This window comes from Gadus chalcogrammus, chromosome 12 (assembly GCF_026213295.1).
Source record: "Gadus chalcogrammus isolate NIFS_2021 chromosome 12, NIFS_Gcha_1.0, whole genome shotgun sequence".
In the NCBI taxonomy this organism is placed as follows: Eukaryota; Metazoa; Chordata; class Actinopteri; order Gadiformes; family Gadidae; genus Gadus; species Gadus chalcogrammus.
The window spans coordinates 19813869-19837787 of NC_079423.1; the positions used below are offsets into that span (position 1 = coordinate 19813869).

Sequence of the window (23919 nt, forward strand, 5' to 3'; positions counted from 1 at the left end):
TACCTAGGACGGGGGCCTCCTCCAGACGTTCCCAATTCACCCGCACTAATCGTTTGGGCTTACCAGGTCTATCCGGAAATTTCCCGCATTCCCTGATCCAACTCACCACCAGATGGTGGTCGGTTGACAGTTCCACCCCTCTCTTATCCCGAGTATCCAAAACATGCGGCCTCAGATCAGATGACACGATCACGAAATCGATCATCGATCTTCGGCCTAGGGTACTCTGGTACCAGTTACACTTATGAGCACCCTTATGTTCGAACATGGTGTTCTACCGGGGTAAACTCCAACACCGCGGCGCTCAGCCGGGGATTTATGAGTATCCCCACACCCGCCCGGCGCCTCACGACCTCGGCAACTCCGGAGAAGAATAGAGTCCAACCCCTATCCAGGAGTACGGTACCAGAGCTGAGACTGTGCATGGAGGTAAGCCCCACCAGATCTAACTGATAGCGCTCCACCTCCCTCACACGCTCCGGTTCCTTTCCCCACAGCGAGGTGACGTTCCACGTCCCCAGAGCCAGCTTCTGCCGCCTGGGTCTGGTCCGTCGAGACCCCTGACCTTCGCTAGCAACCATGTGGCTGCGCACCCGACCCCAACGGGTCTTCCGAAAGGTGGTGGGCCCATGGGATGAAGAGAGGGGGGGTGCCACGTAGTTTGTTCGGGCTGTGCCCGACCGGGCTCCGTGGCAAACCCGGCCACCAGGCGCTCGCCATCGAGCCCTCCGTCTGGGCCTGGCTCCAGACGGGGGCCCCGGGCTTCCTCCGGGCCGGGTCACATCTCCTCTTCTTCCATTATTCATTGGAGTTTTTGAACCATTCTTAGTCTGGCCCCTCACCTGAGACCACTCTGCCATGAGAGAGCCTACCAGGAGCACAAGGCTCCAGACAACACAGCCCTCAGGTTCACAGGGACACGCAAACCTCTCCACCACGATAAGGTGACGGTTCCAGGAGAGGCTAAATACAAGTATCAGAAAAAAAAATTTCACTTAATGTGTAATTTCCCTCTTGTTGTAAAATTACAACGTTACCTTTAACCATCCTAAAAAACAATCAGGCTTTTTTTTTCTTGTTCTTTTACCACATTTACATAGTCATTGGGTCCTATTGTTCAGTCTCACAATGCTATTGGATCGTACATTTGTTTATAAGTCAGGCCTTCTGGCCATGAACTCACACAACCTCTCAAGGTTTCCTTCGAACAACATCTATTGGTTTCATTGGACTGGATTCATCTGATGCATGTAAGTAAAATGTCTTTTATATTTTTTTTGGTTGTTATTATAATGTCTAGAGCATGTACATATGTAGTTATTGTGGAATAGATGCATCAAATTTCATTTAGAGCTTATTATATAATTGTTGCAATTATACAACACTGGGTGAATGTGGTAGTCAAAATAGCTGGCTTGTTGCAGTGGGCTCAAACAGGTTGTGTTCCCTCCACTACACCGCTGCCTGAAACAGAGTATTTTCTTTATACATGGATAGTATACATTCTACCCTTGTGTTGTGTTCTGGTCAAATTTGACAATTTAAAAGTTTTATCTCTAAAAAATGTAGTTAATTTGATCAGCCTGACCTACAATTCCATGACTTTGTCCATGGATCAATTCAGTTCTGGGGAAAGGAATGTTCCTAAATGTGGGGTGTGGATGTAAGTGGGGGGATGCATGTTTTCCTTTTAGTATGATAATTAGAGCCATTAACCCATTTACATTTACATTTAGGGAATTTAGCAGACGCTTTTGTCCACAGCGACTTACCAGGCAGACAGTATTGTCTGCCTGGAAAACATTTCTACCCTGAGCACTTGGTCCACCACCCTATCTAATCCTTCAGGTTATGTACTACAATATATAAAACATATATACATGTTAATTAATTTATATTTTATTTTCAGAATGCCACCAGCAAGGAGAGAGCCACGATACACGGTGCAGGATGTTATTGACCTGGTCCAAAATGGAGAGAGTGAGGTTGAGATTGAAACCAGTGACACAGATGAGAGTGAGGAAGACTCAGACGAAGATGTCTGTAAAGAAGTTGACAACGAAAACCAACCACCCATGGTCTGTCCAGCTGATAATTACGTGGACATCGAGCCAAAAACAAAGAAACACACCATGCCCCGTGACAGGTATCGCTGGCTGAAAAAAGATTTCATCAGTCCCAACACTGATATTTCTGGACTGGATATCACAGCAGATGACATTTCCCTCCACACACCATTGGAATACTTCCAGAAGTTTGTGTCCGAAGACATGATTGAGGCTCTGACACAAAACACGAATGAGTACAGCTTTCAGGTGCATGGAACATCTGTAAACACCACTGCAAAGGAAATTGAAAAAATGCTTGGCATGTACCTGAAGATGGGCCTGGTACAAATGGCTGGAACCCGTATGTATTGGGAGACAGAGACGCGGTACTCTCCTGTTGCTGATGTGATGCCACGCAACAGATTCCAAACCCTGTTGACGTCGTTACATTTTGTAAACAACATGACAGTATCTGAGACGGAAAAGAAAGACAAACTATGGAAACTCAGACTGTGGCTTGATTCATTCAGAGAGAAATGCCTGCAGGTGGTACCAGAAGAGCACAACTCTGTGGATGAGATGATGATTCCTTTCAAGGGGAAATTCAGCCGCATCAAGCAATATATGCGAGGCAAGCCAAACCCATGGGGATTCAAAGTGTGGGTGAGAACTGGAATCTCTGGCATGATGTGTGACTTCGATCTCTACCAAGGCAGTGTCAACGGAATACGAGCCAAATCTGAACTTGGATCGTCAGGTGAGGTTGTGATGAAACTTGCTTCCACACTTCCAGAAGGTCAGAACTACAAACTGTATGCAGACAACTACTTCACCTGTGTTCCATTATTAGTGAAGCTCCTTGATAGGGGAATTCATTACGTGGGAACCGCCAGGCAGGTGCGCCTACCCAACTGTAACCTTGAAGACGAGAAGAGCTTGAAGAAAAAGGGGAGAGGAAGCTATGGCGTCAGAGTGGAGGGGAATCACAACATCTGTGCTGTCAAATGGTATGACAGCAGGGCCGTCACACTTGTGTCATCCTTTGCTGGACCTGAACCTGTGCAGAAGATTCAACGCTGGGACAAAGCCAACAAAACCTTAATTGAAATTGAGAGGCCTTACATTGTTGGTGCCTACAACAAGTACATGGGAGGTGTGGATTTGTTGGACTCATTCACAGCCAAATATAAGTTCCCCATCAAATCCCGTCGCTGGTACATGTACATCTTCTGGCACACCATCATCCTCGCTGTGGTCAATGCCTGGCTGCTCTACAAGCGGGACTGTAAAGCGCTCAAGGTGTCTAGCAAAGAGACAATGAACAGGAGACAGTTTCAGGCACAGCTAGCCTCCTCTCTTATCCTGGTAAACGCGACACTTCAAACTCCAAAGAGAGGACGGCCATCTTCAGGCAAAGGGAGCCCAGCAACACAGTCAGTGACATCAGGAAGCCCTCTGAATGCTCAGAAGAGGCCATCCAAGAGATGTGCAAACCTCCCATCGGATGTACGCAAGGACCTAGTTGCCCATTTCCCAAGGAAGACAGGGAGAGGACGCTGCAGACAGTGCAATAAAGGATACACCAACACGCAATGCAGGAAGTGTGATGTCCGTCTTTGCTTTTTAGACAACAGGGACTGTTTTTGGGACTTTCACCACCAATGAAAGTCTTCATGACCAATGTCATGAAAAGAAAAAAAGAGGGAAAAAACACGCTTTTTAAAAGTTTTATCTTGTTTGATATTTTTAATAATTTTAATAAATGACTTCATAAAAATATGACTAATGTGTGATTATTATTAATGTTATGGGGCTAAGTAAGCAATCAACCCTGCAAATGAACCCTTAATTATTCACACAACGTGAGTACAAATACAGAAATCCTGCTCCCAACTAAGCCCAATGTTGCAATATTACAACATTTCTTTAAAAACGTACATAAACATTTTTTTAAAAAAAAATCTTTAATTTCTGCATCAAAGGCCTCCTACAACAACATCTGAAAGGTAAAATAATTATTTTTTTAGGTTTTTCTATATTTGGGTCTTACAGGGTTAAAGGGACACTGTGTAAAGATTACTCCCATCTAGTGGTACAATTGTATATTGCATTCAAACTAATGGTGCTCGCTTGTTCAAAAACTACGGTGGGCAGTATGTGCCAAGAAGCTGTATCATGACATCCAATACTACCTCATCGAGTCATTCGAGTGATGATGAGGTTCGTTATTTCAAACAAATTTCAAACTGCATTGAATCATTAGTGTAAGCTAATGATGTACGAGTAATTATTCCTCGAGCAAGATAGTGAATTATTTCAGTCATCATTCACGGTGACTCAGAGTGAAAATGCGTTTGCATTTCCTGTACCACGTAGTGCTTTTTGTCCCTCTCGGCAGTTCATAGACCGGAAGAACATGAAAGCCTCCATGAAGCTTACCCGTCCTATGTAACTACATATTAATTATTCTTCGCTCAGGAGGATGAGTGAGATTTTTGGCAGAGATAATTTTACACCCATGAGGCCTTATTTATGAATGAATACGTTGATTTGAGGTAATAATTACTTAAAATATTACACAGTGTCCCTTTAAAAGGTCCCATGGCATGAAAATCTCACTTTATGAGGTTTTCTAACATAAATATGAGTTCCCCTAGCCTGCCTATGGGGCCCCAGTGGCTAAAATTTGCGTTTGTGTAAAACGAGCACTAAAAAAACTGCGGCTCAAGCGCGCTGATTTGGAATGTGGTCCCATATGTCGTCATAAAGGATCTAAGCTCCTCCCCTTTCTCTGCCATGCCCGCCAATGAGACACGGCCCTGCGAGCGCCACGTATGTGTGTGTGTGATTACACACCCTGCAACGCAAGTATTTGCTGCTGTTGGTGTTATGGTGCATAACCGACGTCTCTTATATTTCCACACCGAGGCTGTAGTTGGGGTTAACTCAGCCATGGTTGAGAAGGAATTGGGGGAAAGGGACTTTGGCTTTGACTCCCTGAAGAACATGAACTGCGACATGCTGCCTGCCACCGGTTGCCGAGAGGCACCACCGCCGCAAAGCACCACCGCCGGGCAGCGGGCAGCCGGCAGCAGGCAGCGTGCGGTTCAGTCTACTTCAGATTGATGTGGAAGTGGAAGAACCAGAGACGTCGGAGAACCCAACAAAGTCGTTTGCAATTCATAATATCGTCTGGAGGCGCACACAGCTTTTGGCCTTGATAATATGTATTTAATGATATAGATATCTATGTATTATATGATATTATTTAGATATTATTATTAAGATATTATTATATTATATTAGATATTATTTAGGCAGTAGTCCCTCGGCAGCGAGGCTCCGGCAGGAGACCACCGCGGTCAACAATCGCGGGCAACAATCCCTTTCTCCTCCATGTCGTGGTTCATTCTACTTCAGATTGATGTGGACGTGGAAGAACCAGAGACGTCGGAGAACCCGACACGGTCGTTTGAGATTCATAATATCGTCTGGAGGCTCACACTTCTGGCCGTGATAATTAAGCAATAGATCACGACAGGCTGTGGTATGTGCTCATTATACCACTGTTAAGGGGCGTTGTCCGGCCCCGACGTGCAGCGGAGGGCCGGCGACCCCCTTCACAGTGGTATAATGAGCCTCCATAATAGCTCCAATGAGCTATTATGGCAAAGTCATAGACACACTACATTTAAAAAAAACAAACAAGAAAGTCAAAGTAGCTGTTTTATTAAAGAATACAAAAAAGTAGTCCCTCCTGGCTGCCTTCAAAATGCACGACGGTCGCTATGCAACACACTTTAGCGTCCCTCCGAGAGAAGGCTCCGCTAGAGCGGTTTGCCGGCAATTTATCCTATGGAGCAGTTCACTCGCCATGTGCCTAAGCTTTCGTTAGTCTCTCCATCGCCTTGCTCACTCCTGGACTAACAACATTTACACCCTCTCCATCATCCAACATATGTTTTACTTTGTAACTGTTTCTACTTCCAGGCGCGGAGTGATATGCAAACTTTCACAAAATGATCGGGCGTCATAGCAGTTATGTATACGCTCATTATACAACAGTTAGGAACCAATCAAATCGCTGGATTTAGGCCCCCCGTTGTATAATATATATTATATGATAAAGATATGTATAATATATTATTTAGATTTAGAGCTCCAAGACCCCGTGTGTTCTAGAATATTTACAGAACACGGCTAAAGGCTGTGTGTGCCTCGCCATTGCGATACAGCCAATGTAAAAAGAGCACATGGTACCGTGGCTGCAAGCTGCTCAGGGCCACACCCCCACCCTCCTCCTTGACCCACCTCTCTCCTCCTTATTTGCATTAAAGCTACAGACACAGAAATGGGGCATTTGAGGAAAGCTCAATGTGCGACTGGCTCGTAGTGGCTGTAATTCTGCACCACGGCTGAAATTCGGGAACGTAACTGTTAACCGTGTTGCACCAAACTTTAAACCTGGTTTAAACATAGTTTAATATTAATCCTGGTTATATTTAACCCTTTGGTAATCTCAGTTTAAACTCCAATTAAACTGAGATAAATTTAAATCTGTTGCACCAGCAATTTGAAACCTAGTTTAAACCTGGTTTAACAGTTATATTCAAACCACCTCCTGAGGAGGTTTATGTTAGGGTTATCACCATTTTCTTGACAACATGGCTGCATATCTTCGCTGGATGGCGTTAGAGGAAAGAGTTCCTCGCAGGAAAATTAGAGATAGGTTAAACCCAATTAAATTTTACGAAAATAGCAAGTTTTCACAGCGGTATAGATTCCCAAGGAATCTGTCATATGCATCAATGGGAAGGTTGGACCAGCTATCAAGCATCAAAGTGAGAGGAACTTTGCTGTGCCACCACTTCAACAGCTTTTAATAGCTTTGCGATTTTATGCTACAGGCTGTTTTCAGATGGTTGACGGGAATCTTTTTGGAGTTCATAAATCCACAGTCTGCAGGATTGTCAGCAAAGTGTCAAGGCAATTGCAAGATTGAAGGGTCCGTATAAACGTTTTGAACCGAGGAGAGAGACAACAGCTGGATTCTATAGGAGAGCAGGTTTTCTGGGAGTAATTGGGGCTATTGACTGCACCCACTACCAATCCAGGTGGTGAGAATGGGGAACTGTTTCGGAATCGAAAGGGCTACTGCTCCATTAATGTCCAGGTTGATGACCAGGCCAGGATCACACACATAGTTTGCACGATGGCCAGGATCCACACATGACAGCCGTATCTTTGACAACAGTCAACCTTGTGCACTGCTGGAAGGAGGGGACATCCATGGACACCCAGTGGGTGACAATGGCTATTCATGTCGCCCATACCTGATGACTCCGCTTTTGAACCATCCGACCTAGGCAGAGAAAAATTACAACTACTCCCACATTCAAACTAGAGGAATAATAGAGAGAGTATTTGGTGTTTGGAAGCGGAGATTCCCATGTATACAAGAGGGACTCAGCACTAGCTGTGCTGTTTTAGCCTGGCAAGCCAGACCCATATCGGAAAGATATTGGGTCCGGTCTCGTACGGTGGCGGGATAAACGGTTGTCTTTGAAGTTCCCTCTGCACGCAATAGGTTAGCGCTACAACCAATCAGAACAACGAAGAAGGTGACGTAGTCAGAGCGACGGAAATTTCCATGGGGAAGTGTTGCGAATGGTGGATTGAGAGAATGGAGACCAACGACGAAACTTTCACCGTATCAGGTCGGCAAAACTCAGAATACATCTTTCTTTTCCAGGAAAGACTTCAGTGCAGTTCTTTGTTCATTTCTCAAAGAAAATGATAACTTCAAGTGTTGAAGAGTCGCGTCCAAAGCCGAGTCGAAAGACAGCTGTTCGCCAGCAGCAGCAGCCATTATTGTTTACCTCTAACCCTGCGTTCACACCAAAAGATGCAAAAAGTTGACTCGCGGCACGATCCCATTCAAAGTGAATGTAGAGACACGTTGCTGCTTTGCTGCCGCAGCATTTGCTGCCGCAGCATTTGCTGCCGAGAAAACCGGCAGCAAAATTTGATTTGCGGCGCGGCAAAATCTGATTTGCAGCGCGGCATGCCCGTGCCCGCTGCCGGGCACGGGCGGCGGGCGCGTTCACGTATTTTGCGGTGCGTCAAATGCTGCTCGAGTTGAAATATTTAATCTTTTCGGCAGCAAACGCGTGATGACAGCCAATCAGCGTTCAACAGCGTTGCCACTGAGGCGTTGCCACTGAGTGACATGCCGTAACAGCCAATCAGTGTTACTCCCTTGGAGTGACCTAGAGTTCACTACCGTCACATTTATTTAGTAACTCGAAAAAACCCACAAATCAGCATTCTGTAGTGTAGTGTTGTGTTTACAGTTAAACTAAACTATGAGTATGCTAAAGGGCTAGAAAACAACCCCAAACAAAACCCAGTTGGGTGCCAGGCAGCACCAGCCTTCCAGGCACCGAATGGTCTCATGAACCCATAAACGACGGGCATTCCGACGTCTCTCGCTCTTCCACAACAGGTAAAGACAAGCAATGCTCGTAATGTCGGCCATGGTTGTGAATGAATTCAGAAGCACCGCGGGCAAAACTTGCCGTGCCGCGAAACTTCCCGCGCTGCAAAACTGCGCGTCAAAACCTTTGCTGCGCCGCAAAAGCTTTGCTGCGCCGCAAAACTTTTGCTGCGCCGCAAAACTTGATTTGCTGCGCCGCAAAACTTCGGCGTCAACGCGTTCGGGCAGCAAATGCATCATTTGGTGTGAACGCAGGGTAACACGGAACCGTCGCAGGTCTGTCGTCGTTCGGCTATATTCCGCCCCTCACGATCTGATTGGCCTGACACATTTTCTGATTCCAGCAGCGAAAAACAACGACAGAAGGCTAAACCTCCCTGGCTGCAAATTGAATTTGCTGCCGCTAGGGGCGTCTAGATTTCTAGGCTAGTGCTGTTTAACTTTGGGGAGAGAGTAGGAGATGAGCTACCAGAGGTGGATGAGGACCCACTTCAGAAAGACCTGGAAGATGCTCAAGTGCAGAATGCTGCAAACCCAAATGGCAATGCTTTCGGGAGAACACTGATGGAAAATCACTTTGCAGCATAATTAAGGTCAGTATTGTATATGTTGATAGATACTTAGGGCACGTCTACATTACATTACCTTAACCCAAACTTAGTAATTTATATGCTTCTTACGTTCCTTTCCCCCATACGCCGTCATCGTCGTATTTTTAAGGGAGGGGGGAGATCTAAAATCAATGATTTTCTTTGAAAGAGGGTCCGTAATGATTGGTGGTGGTCCTCCGCCAGTTTTAAACATCCCCCTCCTCTCTTCTGCCGCATCCTTTTTTGCCTTTACGTTTTTCCAGCAGGCTTTCAGTTGCGTCCTGTCCCTCGTCTCCTTAATGCCAGTTGAGCCATTGAAGCGCTCTGCTAACATGACCCAGGTCTCCTCCTTCTTGTCCAGTGTAACGCTGTCAGTCCTCTTACCCTCAAATATAACCCCAAACTCCTCCATCAAGGGCGCACTCACACTAGGCCATCTGTACCGTGCCCAAGTCCGTTTCACACCTGTACCGTACTCAAGTCTAGATCGTTTGGCTAGTGTGAGCGACACGCGTAGCCCCGCACACGCAGGGCTACGCAACCTGAGCTGGATGACGTATAGTCCATGCTACCCTTCTTTCCCATTAAACAATAAACATGACGGCAAGCGGTTCACGTTGGTGCGATGGTGAAGTTGAGTTTTTGATCAAAAAACGGCGCAGGCGTTCTTGGTTCACTTGAGAAGGATGGGTTGCCTGTGGAGTCTAGACCTCTTTAGAATACTTTGCACACTCCCGAATGTTTAAATTTTGTGTAGGCTACAAACGCGATTAACTATTTACAAGTGCAAAAACGCCAACATATTCTTTATTTTGCTGACCACTTGTTTTTTATCCCCTAGATCGCAACATCTTTCAACGTCTTTGTTTAATACGACTGCTCACCTTCTCTCACATGATCAGCAGCTCGCGGATTTCACTTTCTCTCAAGTTAGAAGTTAACTGCTCATGATCATATCGCTACGTTGTCTCTGTGGAGACAGCGCAGCAACACCACTATCCCCCCCCCGCCCGGAACTGCGGAGCCGTTGCATTTACAACAGAATTAAACCCAAAAGAACACCAATGTGTGCAGGGTCCCGGAGGGTAAATTGGGGTTCTAGCTCAAGCAGGCAATTTACCTCGGGGAGTGTAAAAGAGCAGACTGTGCCGCGAAAAAAGCGTGCATAAAACGGCCTATTTGGCAGTGTAAAAAGGCTCAGTGAGAGAGGGCTGTATCTGAGTAGAACGGCTCCAAATAAGCAACAGAGTCAGTAAAGTGTCAACTGTGTTCTCTGGCTGTTTCCCAAAGTGAAGGCTGCAGCCTTGCTAGAACACTTCCTTGCTAGTTGCGTCCTATGGAGATGAGGCTAGGGTGCTGCCTCGTGTTTGTAGCGTCCAGTGTTTGAAAAGCGGAAGCGCTTCCGCTTCCGCTTTTTAAATATTGATCCACTAATATTTTTATATTTTAATTGTTGAAATTGTTATTGGCAACAGTAGTTGGTTTAAACACCACCTACTTTCATATTAAAGCAAATCAATCCATACAAAATATAGCCTATCATTACGTTGCAAAACGTTTGAAAGAAATCGCACAGGTTAAATTTTTGCATTTACATGAATAATCTATAAAAAGCAATACAGCACAAAATATTTCTGAAACGTTCAAATAACTTCACTTGTGTAAAGCAATATTGCTTTCTATACGCATTTTTTTAATATCCCGCGCAGCGTGTGAACGCAAAGGATTGTGGGTATTTTGTCTCGTTGAGGATGCATCGATCCAGTGATCTAATGGTCTGTTGTACACAATCACGTGAGCTCTCTGCACTTTGGCACTCTATATTTATTATATTATTTATTTACATTTGCAATGTCTTGTCTTGTTGTAAACTCCACTGTACCAAAACAAATTCCAAACGTGTTTACATGTCATGGCAAATAAAGTCTTCTGAATCTGAATCTGATGCATCCTTGAAAAATCTCGGAATTCTCAAAAATAAAGGATGTGAAAAAGGGCGCGAATATTTGAGTGTTCTCAACATTGGAACAGTGCTTGTCGGCGTTCTATGACGCAGCGTCCGGACTTGGGCACGGTACAGATGGCTTAGTGTGACGGCGTCCTTAATCTATGAAAGAAGATTATCCCATCAGTCTTTTTCTTGCACATTGCATCTAGAACAGGACAGTTTACCTTTCACATTGTGATGTAAGGCTGCCTTTTTGAGTTACTGTTTCAAGCACCCCCCCCCCCCCCCCCACACACACACCCACACAAAAAGTCTGGGTTTCTGGTTGAGAGAACTTCCTCCAGCTAAATCCTCAGCTTCCTGCTTGTTGATGACTTGTGACACTAATGAACTTGCTGTTTCCAAGAGCTGCGAGGAACAAATTGCCGTGAAATGAATATGATGCAAAATTAAATTAACTTGAGGAGGCGGTGGCTTCTGATTGGGTCAGCCCTGGGGCCTTACGACCAACTAGCACTCCATGCTAACCCCTTTACTTTGAGAGGTATCGATAGATGAGAATGGTGTGTGTGTGTGTGTGTGTGTGTGTGTGTGTGTGTGTGTGTGTGTCAACCGAGAGTCATGATGTTGGAAAAGCCTGCTAACAGCACTTAAGTGGAGTTAGGAGACAAATTAAAGTCCACTTAGAGAGTGGATTTAAAGGAGCATTTCACCGGTGCAGACATGAATATGTATTGAAATTGGGTCCTATATGTAGTCGAATAATAAAATAAAATTCTAATTTGGTGCCGTCTTGACCGAGAAAAGGCAGAAAGTGACTTTTTGGCGCTTGTGGATTGAAGACAACAACTCCCACCATGCACAGCTTCGCTGGCGGCCACTCCCGCTGATCATCTCCGCCTATCGGACACCTCCTTGTTCCATCTACTAATGGAACAAATCAGCGTGGAGCTTGAACCGACGTCACTAGAGTAGTGACGCTTGCACAGAAGCATACGGCCGACATCTTTCCTTATTCTGGGCGGAAATAGTAACATAGTTACGCCATTAAATGCGTTTATGTAAACATTTTTAGCGAGAAATGTGCATTTTAATTTCATAATGTTCGCTCGTTGAATTTGAAGGATGTTTGGTTTGATAGTTATGATGAAGAGGGAACGCTCCATTCACTTGCATGGACAGCGTCTCTGGTTGCTAAGCAACCTCAACGTCTTGGCGGACTATATTATTGTTATTTATATCCGAGATTATTTAATCTAACCCGATCTAAACTCTATCATGCACCCAAAACTGGCGGCGTTTGGGTTTCCTACCTCGGACTCCTAAATCCAGCGCAGCCACAGGCGCCTTGGCGCGTTGAACCAATTTTTGTGACACACAATGATCAAGCGACAAGTTAGGCACCTTACACGCGTTTGGTGTGGCCGTAGCCCGTGTCCACCAAAAGCGTTTTTTTATGCGGTTTCACCCAAAAAATCGGCTTCGTGTGGACGGGGCCAAGAAGGCGAATACACGTCACCAAGACGGGGAGACAGCGCCAGGCGACTTACGCCACTATCTGCCAATGGATCGTGGATGCCTGGGCTGATATAACAGTCTCCACTGTGGTCCAAGCTTTCACGAAGGCAGGAATAATCACTGAACTGCCAGGCAACAACAGCGACAATGACTCGGATAATGACGAGAGGAATCCGGGCATGTTGGATGCCGTAGGCCTACTCGCCCAACTGTTCAATTCGCATACACAAGAATTCGCGGAATTCGTAGACGGGGAATGAACTGAAAAGGTGAGCTTATTGTTAAGAGATATTGATCAGATATTGTTAATATGCACATTAACGTTTGAACATCGTTACCATGGGAGTGACCGGAGTTGTCAGAACGCTTAATAAAGTTTGACTTTATCTGACTGTTTTGTTGACATTCTCTTTAGCACAGCTCGGTCTTGTCGATGCATAACGCAACCCCAGTCAAACGTTTGACTGCAGTATCTTCTATTCTATGCGCCTAATAATCCGGTGCGCCCTATATATGAAAACAGTTCTAAAATAGGCCATTCATTAAAGGTGCGCCTTATAATCCGGTGTGCCTTATAGTACGGAAAATACGGTAGTCCTCGTTTGTATTTCTTTCGAAATGGTGAACTTTTGCATGGAGCCATCTTCTATGTCAGATCCAGTACCCTCCGCCAATGTACTTCAGTTTTATCAACAGCCTCTGTTATCTTAGCTTCAGACGCTGTGGATGTTAGTTTCTGCTGGTGAAGTCCCACCCACTGGCACTGCTCTAATAGGTCTGTAGCGTCAGTGGGTCCCACCCCCTAGAGGGGGGTGGGACTAGTGGTTGTAGTCTTACGAGAATCATCTCCTCTTACACTTCCTGTTTTCTTGTACGCAAAAATCGTCATATTGCGTCATTAAAAACAGGAAGTGTTGGAGATCGATACGGATCTCTCCAGTCTCTCCAGAAAATAAGGGAATGATGCTAGGCCATTCAAAAATATGCGGGGGGTTCTAAAAATACAAAGCTTATGTGAAATGGGTGAAGTTTCCCTTTAAGCATGTAGGGAACATCAGCAGAAAGCATCTAATTAAAGGGCTCAATTTAAAATTGTGTTTGTCAATGTGGTCGTCTCTCTGTGTGTCGAACTGCTCAGCTCCACCCGAGCCGTCAGCGTTCCATCTAATGAGTGTTCCATCAACTTTTAAATCTGTCTGGGTCACTCTGCCGTGATAACGTATGGAAGGTGCTCAAACAGTGGTGCACTACTTTCACTCTGAAATGATGACATCACTCTTTGTACATTTCTTGTTTTCAATGTCCGACAGAGCAACTTGTGACCCTCACTGTGGAGCACATACAGCGTTGAAGTGACGCTGAAAATGTCACAACGCCACTTTGCACATGACTCACATGACCTCACAGAACAGCGCATAACCTCATAGCTCATCATGTGACATCACTGTATATCACATGATATGATGAACATCACATGCCCTCACAGAACGTCTCACTAGCTCAACGGTCATTACACAACATCAAGAAAATAGCATGACATCATCACATGAACTCACAGAACCTAACGTGACCTCCCAGAGTCTAGCAAGACCTGACAGAGCATCACAAGACTTGTGCTGACCTGCATGAGTTTTTCCAGCTGGTAGAACTTGCAGTGGAGGTCCTCAAAGTTGTTTTTGTACAGAGACCGGAGCCCATATTCATACATGATCTTCACCAGCACACAGAAGGTCTGTTCCTCTGGCATCTAGTTGTACATGAACACAGACACAGACACAAACACACACGCAAATACAGAGGGTAAGAGTGACGTGAGGATGGGGTGAGCTTCATTAGGTGAACCGGGTTGGGTTGACAAGGCTGAAACTGAGTGAGTGAGGGGGGCTGGGTGAGAGTGACTGAGTGGGAGTTAAGCCGCCTTCACACAGCATCCGTCCGTTGACGGATCTCATTGACTTTGCATGGGGCGCTCTTGAAATGCATTGTGGGTTTGTCTGTTCTGTCGGCTCCGTTGCCTACGTCGAAAAGTTGAGAAATTTTCAACTTTTCAGGCAGTGACGGATCTGTCGGCCAATCAGATCGCGTCCCCAAACGTCAGTCAAGCCCTCTGTCATCCGTCGACGGACGTGTGCAGTGTGAACGCGGCGGTACTGGGTGAGGCTGACAGGGTGGGAGTGACTGAGTGAGTCTCAGTGTGAGAATGACTCGGTGAGGGTGACAAAATGAGTGTTACAGGGCGGGAATGACAGTTTCAGGATTCTATGTGTGGCCTTATATTATAAGACAAAGGTACTTACATGCAGCAGCAGAACTGCAGCCAGAAAGGACTGGCCCTGACAGTAGCCAATCTCGTCATCATACACGGAGTAGGCCTGCAAGAGAGACACAGAGATACAGTGTAGGCCCTGAAGAGAGACACAATGTAGGCCCTGAGGAGAGACACAGAGATACAGTGTAGGTCCTGAAGAGAAACACACAGATACAATGTATGCCTTGAAGAACAGACACATAGTAAGAATGTAGTTCTGGGAGAGAGACATATAGATACAGAGTAGGTCGTTTTGTGGGCGGATCTCTTGCGCTGTTGCTATTATACCGGCAGATAAATAACTCTTGCGGCTGATGCAAATCTAAAATGGGTTGGTCTGAAGTAGCTTAATGTGTAGGTTTGTTTTGGGCGTAACTTGCAATAAACCAATGAGAGTGCCAACTTCCAGATCCTTTGAGAGCCAGCACATTTGAACTTGAGTTGATATTTTGACATCATGCAGCTGAGACAGATTCATGATGATGACCAAATTAATTTCAAACTTCAAATGGCTCTGTATATGGCCAAATAATAGGCCTCATTCACACATGGAATAGCGTTTTCTTCTACAACTTTAGAACACTGAGTCGTCATGTAAATTTCGGCCAAGATTCCTGGGTCCGCAGCTGAGGGTCTATTTAATGATATGCGGCAATACATTAACAAACATCGTTTGTTACCAGCATTGTATACATTATCGTTATCGACTTGTGTTAATAATATGCATGCGTCCCCCCGTTAATATACATTGCCCTGGACTGTATTATGCGTTACGTCTTTAGTTTGCATGTGTTTAAACAGATCGGTGCACACATATTGTTGAACTGCGAGCCAAAATCACCCGCATTCATTCATTATTTTAAACACTCAATCGCGGTAAAACTATGTTTGCAAATACTCATCGATCCTAAAAGTTATGGGCTTGAACACGATGTCTGACAAGAAAAGATGATGCATTGCTTTAAAGTAATAATTCTCACCGCTGTACCAACTTTCCCAAATAATTTAACCAACGTTATCATTTACCCTAAAACAAGATTATTTTTTGTAAGGCTGGTATGGTACTTTGCTCGAATTATTATTATTATTATTAACGCATTTCATTAGCCTACTACAGTGTTCATTCATGCTGCCCCTATGGAAACAGTTGTTTCCACAATCCACATGACATTTCATACATAACAATCTTTGACATCTTAATATTTCATATAGGCTAATCGTTTTCATGTTTGTGCTGTGTATAGCCTACGTGTTTGTAAGCTTATGTTGCAGATCCGACCTGCCATGGCACGTCAAAATAGCAACACCAACTGCGCTATCGCTAGGGGATTTAGACCAGGTATTTGCCGGTCAGTGGCGCAATGCTTTTTGGATCACTAAAATGGTAAATGGTAAATGGACTGCATTTATATAGCGCTTTTTCTGTAACCTGTGGCCACCCAAAGCGCTTTACAATATTGCCTCGTAATCACCCATTCATACACACATTCACAGAACGACGGCAGAGTCAGCCATGCAAAGGCGACAGCCAGCTCATCGGGAGCAGTTAGGGTTAGGTGCCTTGCTCAGGGACACCTCGACACTCGGAGGAGCCGGGGATTGAACTAGCAACCTTGCGGTTACCAGCCAACCCGCTCTACCACCTGAGCTACTGCAGCTAGGGCACCATGTATCATTTGCGCAGGAACACGCATCTGCTTTTCGCCGACACGCCTCTCCAGTGTAGTTGCGAGAGTTTGCTGCAGGGGAAAATCAGCTTTACGCCGGGTGCAAACTAGCAACGATACATGTGTTGGTGTAGAAAGAAATTGCGCTGGATGCAAGATTGGGCCCATAGAGATAGAGTATAGAACTTTGAGAGAGCACCAAGGACTCTGGTTTTATAGGATATCCCCCAGTAGATGATATTGGTTGTACTGGACAGTGCCCAGTGTCCCCCAGTTGAAGACTGTGGTTGCACTAGGCAGTTGTTACAATAGGCATGTTGTGCTGTGGTATAAACACGGACCATAAAGAGAATAGAGATTGATCATTTGGGATTACTGGTAATTGGTAGGTGACCTTGGCTGACCTTATCATCAGCAGATCTGTAGCCAATCCAGGTGGAAAATGTTTTGCATATAGATGAAGCTAGTCTCCCCATTGATCTATTTTTGCTTGGTATCAGCCCCTCCCATCTCTCTTTCTCCCTCAAGATGAGCACCACCCACATATTCACTTGCCCGCCCATTTATCATTGGGGGTTGGCAGGTGTGCAACAGATGTCTCCCCTTGACCCTCTAGACTGTTTTGGTGTTCCAAGGTGTACGACAGGTGCCTCTCACCTTGCAGATCTTGTATAGGGAGTCCTGTCCGTCTCCATCCGAGTCCTTGAAATAGTCGTGGGCGGGGAAGGTCCTGTGGATATCCCTGGTAATCACCCCGTCCTGAGCGGATTCCTGGCAATACACACACATCGTCCCACCAGAAGTGAGACACACTGAAATAGAATAGAATACAACTATATTCGGCCAAAGCAGGAATTTGTTTGGCAAAAAAAATCTGTAATTAAAAACATAAATGCAACACTAAACAACCCTATAACAACCCATTCGGGACCAATAACACTGTACATATGAACCACACACTGAACCGAGTCGATATGTATGGGCTCACTCAGGAAGGCTTGACTAGCTGAGACAATGAAGTTTGAGTAGAATTGTATGGATGTTGGAACAGAGCAAGGCCATTGGAATAGTTACATGACACATGCAAGATGCAGTTTGTAAGCAAACATAATAAAATAAAAACATTTTCTAAATGGCCTTGATCGCTGAAAAATGAAAGATGGTTTGTTTTGATGAGGCATTGCTGTCAGCTTCTCAAGGCCTTGAGGTGGAGCACAGACCCATCTCTGAATGTCTTCAACGATCAGTCACTGCCCACCTCAAACTCTCAGTTCAGTCCATTCATTCTGTGCCACAATAATCATCACAGCATTGTATGCCTTTTATATAAATAATTCCAATTGGTTAATTACAAGCTGCTTTACCATGGCCAGCTGCATCACCATAGCAAACCGGCCTCACATACACATACACACACACACTAAACACACAATCACTGTACTTTTTTCCTCTATGTGAAGTTGTCTATCACCCCCTTAGTATCTTGTGTGTTTGTCAAGTTTGTGTCATCAACAGGTAACAATAATAATAATAATAATGCATTGAATTTATATAGCGCTTTTTCCTAGACACTCAAAGACGCTTTACATTGAAGGGGGGGACCTCACTCACCACCACCAGTGTGTAGCACCCACTAGGGGTGATGCACGGCAGCCAATCTGCGCCAGAACGCTCACCACACACCAGCTCGAGGTGGAGGGTGAGGGAATTAATGAGTCAGCCAATTATACAATTATACAGGGGGATGATTAGGGGGCCAGATTGAATGAGCCTGGTTGGGCCAGGACACCGGGGGAACCCCTACTCTTTGCGATAAGTGCCCTGGGATCTTTTATGACCTCAGTGAGTCAGGACCTTGGTTTTACGTCTCCTCCGAAGGACGGCGCCTTCCGCAGCACAGTGTCCCCGTCACTACACTGGGGCATCGGGAGTGATGTTAAGGCCAGAGCGAAGAGTGCCAGCTATTGGCCACCACCCGACACCACTTACAGCACCTGGTATTCCCAGGCGGTCTCCCATCCAAGTACTAACCAGGCCCGACCCTGCTTATCAGACGAGATCGGGCGTGTTCAGGGTGGTATGGCTGCCATACAATGTTAACCAACCATGATTTTGAACCAACACAACCTGCCTAGCAACAATTACTAGATACTGACGCTGTTCGCACTAGGAATGTTCCAGATTGTACCAGAACAAGAAGGTGTTCACATAGCACCTGGACTGCTCCAGATCAACTAAGGCACTACGGACATCATAATATATTCCACTTGGTGGATGTTATTATATTGAATATCACGTCTACTGTATGGGTGTAGTATGGGTGGACCCTAGTGGGAATGGAACCACTGACTCTTACTGTGTTATTGCCTAGCTCTATCAATTGAGCTAAAAGTACTTCTTTAGATAAATTTCATACATATTCATTTACAATGTGCTCATCATAATGGTTTTAATGATACCAATATTTGATAGATGGTTTGCATATGATGAAAACAGGTTATGCCGGGAGGAGAGCACTATCTCTAAGCAGTAGAGCAAAGTCCAGGACTTGAGAGGAGCTCAAGCAGGGATGGGAGAGTTTTAACTCTCTGCAGACGGATCTTAACGTCTGACTGGCTGCTTTCTGACACTCATCACTAGTAATCTCCAGTGCAGAACAAAACTCCAAATGGCTTTTCTCCTGCCTCAAATCGCATACAACGAGAAATGAGGCAGAAAAGAAACACTAATTACACTCCCCAGGCTGCCACAACAACACAGCCAATACAACAACGCTACGACAACAACCACATCACAGGCACAATTGGCTGATCCGCAATTTAATATACAAGTACAAATAGAGACTAAAGTCGGTAGAAACTGAGCTAAATAACTATATACTAGTGAATTATATATAATCTACAAAGATATAACATATAATATTCCCAAAAAGGAACAGGGCTGAGGAGAACACCATCTAGCTCAGAAGCGCCACAGAAAGCAGTTAATGGATAATCCTCCAAAGCCCTGGATCAGCTAGTTACTTTCGTAGCGTTGTACGCCTGACAGTTGGTCTCTATATTTACATTCAGTGCAAAGCTGTTGACAAGATCTGCACACTTTAGAAGGGCTTTACCACCGCCGCACAACGCTCCTCATCCCGGAGCCTGCAGGGGTCTGCCAGTGATCTCCCCACCACCACACCCATCTGCTCCACCGAGCTGGGTGGCTCCATCTGGGAGAGGCACGGGGAGAAACAACTGGCTCCCCCTTACCGGATGAGGCCACGGCTATATAGCTACGTCACTATGGAAATGCACAGCATTATCAATGCGGGATTTTCACACTGCCGTGGCCATTTGCATCGTGAGAATTGGCACTTTAATCTAGTTCTGAGAGATGTGAATGACCAGTAGTGCCAATAAATAGCATAGCCAGGGAAAGGAGTGAATTCTGTGAGATTGCTATGGTGAAGCAACAAGACACCTGTGTTATCGTTTTCATCGCAGATGTGATCTCATCTGTTGCAAAGTGAGGATGTTAATGATTGGATGTCAAGAGAACAAGCCTGTAGGGATGAGGAGATTGCATTTCTAACCAAATGATGGCTTCTCTCTTGCACCGTACAACTTAGGCCGACCCAAGGTGTCAAGTAAGAAGTAGGTGAAAAAATACATCCGCCACCCTGCATCCGTGCTCCATGTACTCCATTGTGCTTTGCTTAGTTAAAACCATACGATTCTTGTTGCCGATTGTGTCGGGCTACAAATATGTTCTTGCTCCGTGTGTTTTGGGCTTCAGGAGCAAGGTGTTTTCCTAAGGATCAAATTAGCAATTGGATAGATCATGTGAGCTTAGAATATACAGTGAAATTTCATCTCCGTGGAATGCATGACAGTATCTCGCTACAATATAATTTATACATAAAAATATATGTATCTCCATGTTAACTTCCTTCACTATATTTATTTTATGGAAATGTTTAATTATGAATTGAATTGAGAGAGCGAGTAAGAAGGATAGAGGGGAGGTATTGAGGGAGATAGAGAGAGTCATGGTTGATGGCAGGATGTGGCACAGGGACAGGTAGAGTCCCCAGGCCGGGGTTCTGTTAAAGACCAACTTATAGTGAAATAAAAAAACCGACGGCCTTATTGCCTGCTGTCACACACACACACACACACACACACACACACACACACACACACACACACACACACACACACACACACACACACACACACACACACACACACACACACACACACACACACACACACACACACACTCTTGTTAAACTCTCCGGATAGTCTCTTGTGATTGGCTCAAATATCCTGGCTTTGCTTAGCTGCATTAAGTAGTCTGCTGAAAAAAACAACACTAGACTGAAAATATTACTATTCCCAATTGGGAAAACAAACCATTTTAGAACACAGACAAAACAAGACAGACTTATCATTAAAGAAAGAGAGGTGTATCGAGGTAAAGAGAGTAAGGGATAGAGACTGAGAGGGACAGAGAGAAACTGAATGAGGGAGGAAGAGAAAGAAAGAGATAGAGAAGTGTTAGACTAAATAAGACTGAGACCTTTGCTCCTCCAATGTCTTCCCTCTTTCTCCTCTTCGGTTTCTTTCTTGCTTCTTTCCTCACCTCCTCCTCTTCTTCTTTCATCTCCTCCTTTACTTGCTTCTTTTTCATGTCTAAAGAAACTTTCAGCCATGGAGTCTGTGCCTCACCACTCCAACGGTGCCCCCATTTTGCAGATGTTGACCAAGTGTTAATTTTACACACATTAATATTAAATTACTCTCTGACACAACAGTACACCTACACGTACAAACACACAGTAAGGAAATAGCCTGTGTGAGCTTTATTTGCCTCATTATATTCTAGCTGTGCGTCTTTGAAAAATCAAAAAGGAACACCATATGAATGAATAACCAGGAGCACTCCGCAGTCACTGCTAATAACCATTTTAATTTATCCCTATTTTTAAACTGCAAATAAACTCGCAGAAAACTGCCTCTCGTCTCTAGGCTGTGCTCAGGGTTGCCATAGTGACGCAGCTCCTGTGAAGCATGAGGATGTGTTGTCATAGAAGACAAAAGGACGCAGAAGCTCTACAGTAGTCAGTACATACGGCCCCACAAGTCGGTCCACACAAGCAACACACACACACAGTGTGTGTCCATACAATGCTAACACATGTGGTTCCAGACTGAACGATGGAGGGATGATAAAGGAGGGGTGAAAGTAAGGATGGAAGGGTGGTTGAGCGATAAAGAAGTGACATGAAAGGACAGAATGATAGATACATGGTACACGAGTGACAGAGGAAGTACTAATGATGGGGTATCGAGAGAAAAAGTTATCGAGAGAAAAAGAGGACAAAGGACAAATTATAGGGGAAGAAGATGAGTGATGGCAGAGAAGCAATCCAACAACCAACACACAAACCCGTTACCTACATGTCTCAAATGCAGCCACCTGTTGGCGGATTCTCTCTCTCTCCCCCTCTCCCTCTCTCTCTCTTCCCCCCCCCCCTTCTCCCGCTCTCTGAGGAAGATCCTCCCTAACAATGTCGAGAATAAAAAAAAAAGTAGATTCCCCAGACTTCTGCAATGCCCTTAAATATGACTACGTTAATACCTTTATATATGTAATGTTTGTTTCCCTGGTTAAAGGGACATTAGCGTTCCTCCCTCAGCCTCCACAGACTCCCCCATTAGTTTCCCCGGCAGTGTAGGCAGCCGGTGAATAATATGGGGTTCATGAGAGAGAGTGGAGTGTGACTAGCTAAGGGGTCTGAATAGGCTGGAGCCCTCGCTGCACAATGAACCAATATGGCTGCGCTATGAATCAATAAGTAGGAGCCCTGGCTGTGGAACAACCCCGAGCGCCGCACCTATTTTTTTGGCATTCCTCCGTTGGATTACCAAGCAATCTGAAAGGGTGCCGAAAACATGGAGCTCCACACGCCGTAATTCTGAAATCACTTACATATTTTTTTTTTTTTGATTTTCTTAAAACAACTGTAGCTGAAAATAAACACAGCCAAATAACAACCAATAGCTTCAGTCATTGAAGGCAAAAATAGGCCCAATGATAGGCCCAGATCATTTTATTTAGTTTTACAAATCAAGAGTAGGCCTGATTTGACTAATTGGCTTTGCATTCTTTCATTCTGCCCTTGTAGTCCATTTCAAAGACACGCTGCCCACCAGCTTTCAAAGTACAACGCTTCCACTGGAGGAAATGTATACATTTTATTCACATAATCATCCCTCCTGGCTATTTTATAGTTCACCAAAACACCCAGAAACAACTTCAGTCTCACATACTTATGCCGACATACGCCACTAACAGTGCAAGCAGGCCAATGGCAACCAGGAGCGCAGTTCTTCCCTCCCTAACTTTAAGAACCACCGGCCGCCACAATTATATATATATATATATATATATATATATATATATATATATATATATATATATATATATATTCCATGTGTGAATTAGGCCATATTATTTGGCCATAAACTGAGCCATTTGAAGTTTGAAATTCATGTGGTCATGCATCAGTCTCATCGGAGACTATAAACGCGCAAAATCAAAATATCAACTTGTCAGATTCAAATGCGCTCATGGCTCTTAAAGGGGATGGGAGATGGCACTCTCATTCAGGGTTTCCCCAGGTTTGATCAACCCAAATTTAAGACTTTTCTTTTACTTTTATAAGACCACTTCAATGAAAATTAAGACCTACATCGCACCCATTAAGCGGTCGTAAAACACCAGTGCATATGTTATTCATGTTTTTTTGGAACATATGAAACATTCATGTCAATACATTAATGAATGTGCCAAAGGATAAGTGTGCACTCACCAATCAAAGAGCCAAACTGAGGACCTAACTCAAAGCCTAGAGGCCTGATGTCTCTTAAGACCATGTACCCAGAAATGATAATAAAAGATTAAAAAAACAATACACAAAGTGATGGTGTGAAAGTGTAGCTGTATTTTTGGTTTAAATATCAAACTTTCAACACACAATATAAAATATAAACAAACAAACTCTTTTCAAATTGCTGTAGTTTCTCAGGATTCAAATTTCCTCAACCATTTCAATGAATCCACCACTTGCCTCGTTGACCTCTTTTACCAACTCCTTCGTAATGTATGGAGCCAGCCCGAACCCTAACCCTAACCCGTCCACAGACATGGTGACTAATGTATGATAGTAAGCATTATTGGCCCTTAACACTAATATTCGGAAACAACACTGCCTCAAAAGGATATTGGCCTAAGCAACACCAGTAGAGGCTATACTTTTCCCTGAACTTTTAAACGTTGCAAACGTTCAAAAAC

General features: G+C 44.6%; 1 protein-coding gene and 1 pseudogene across 5 annotated transcripts in view; both read right to left on the bottom strand.

Moving 5' to 3' along the window:
- Positions 1-23919, bottom strand: part of rabgap1l (RAB GTPase activating protein 1-like) — a 193174-nt gene that overhangs the window by 40057 nt on the left and 129198 nt on the right. For all 5 annotated transcript variants that reach the window (XR_008897155.1, XR_008897154.1, XM_056604526.1 and 2 more), the window contains exons 14-16: positions 17233-17346; positions 14898-14972; positions 14222-14347 (exon numbers count right to left, since the gene is read on the bottom strand). Coding sequence is in view for 3 of the 5 variants with exons in the window: in XM_056604526.1 (XP_056460501.1) it covers positions 14222-14347; positions 14898-14972; positions 17233-17346 (315 nt within the window). In the remaining 2 variants the exon portion in view is untranslated. The remainder of the gene's footprint in view (positions 1-14221; positions 14348-14897; positions 14973-17232; positions 17347-23919) is intronic.
- LOC130396279 (5S ribosomal RNA) lies at positions 18558-18666 on the bottom strand (annotated as a pseudogene).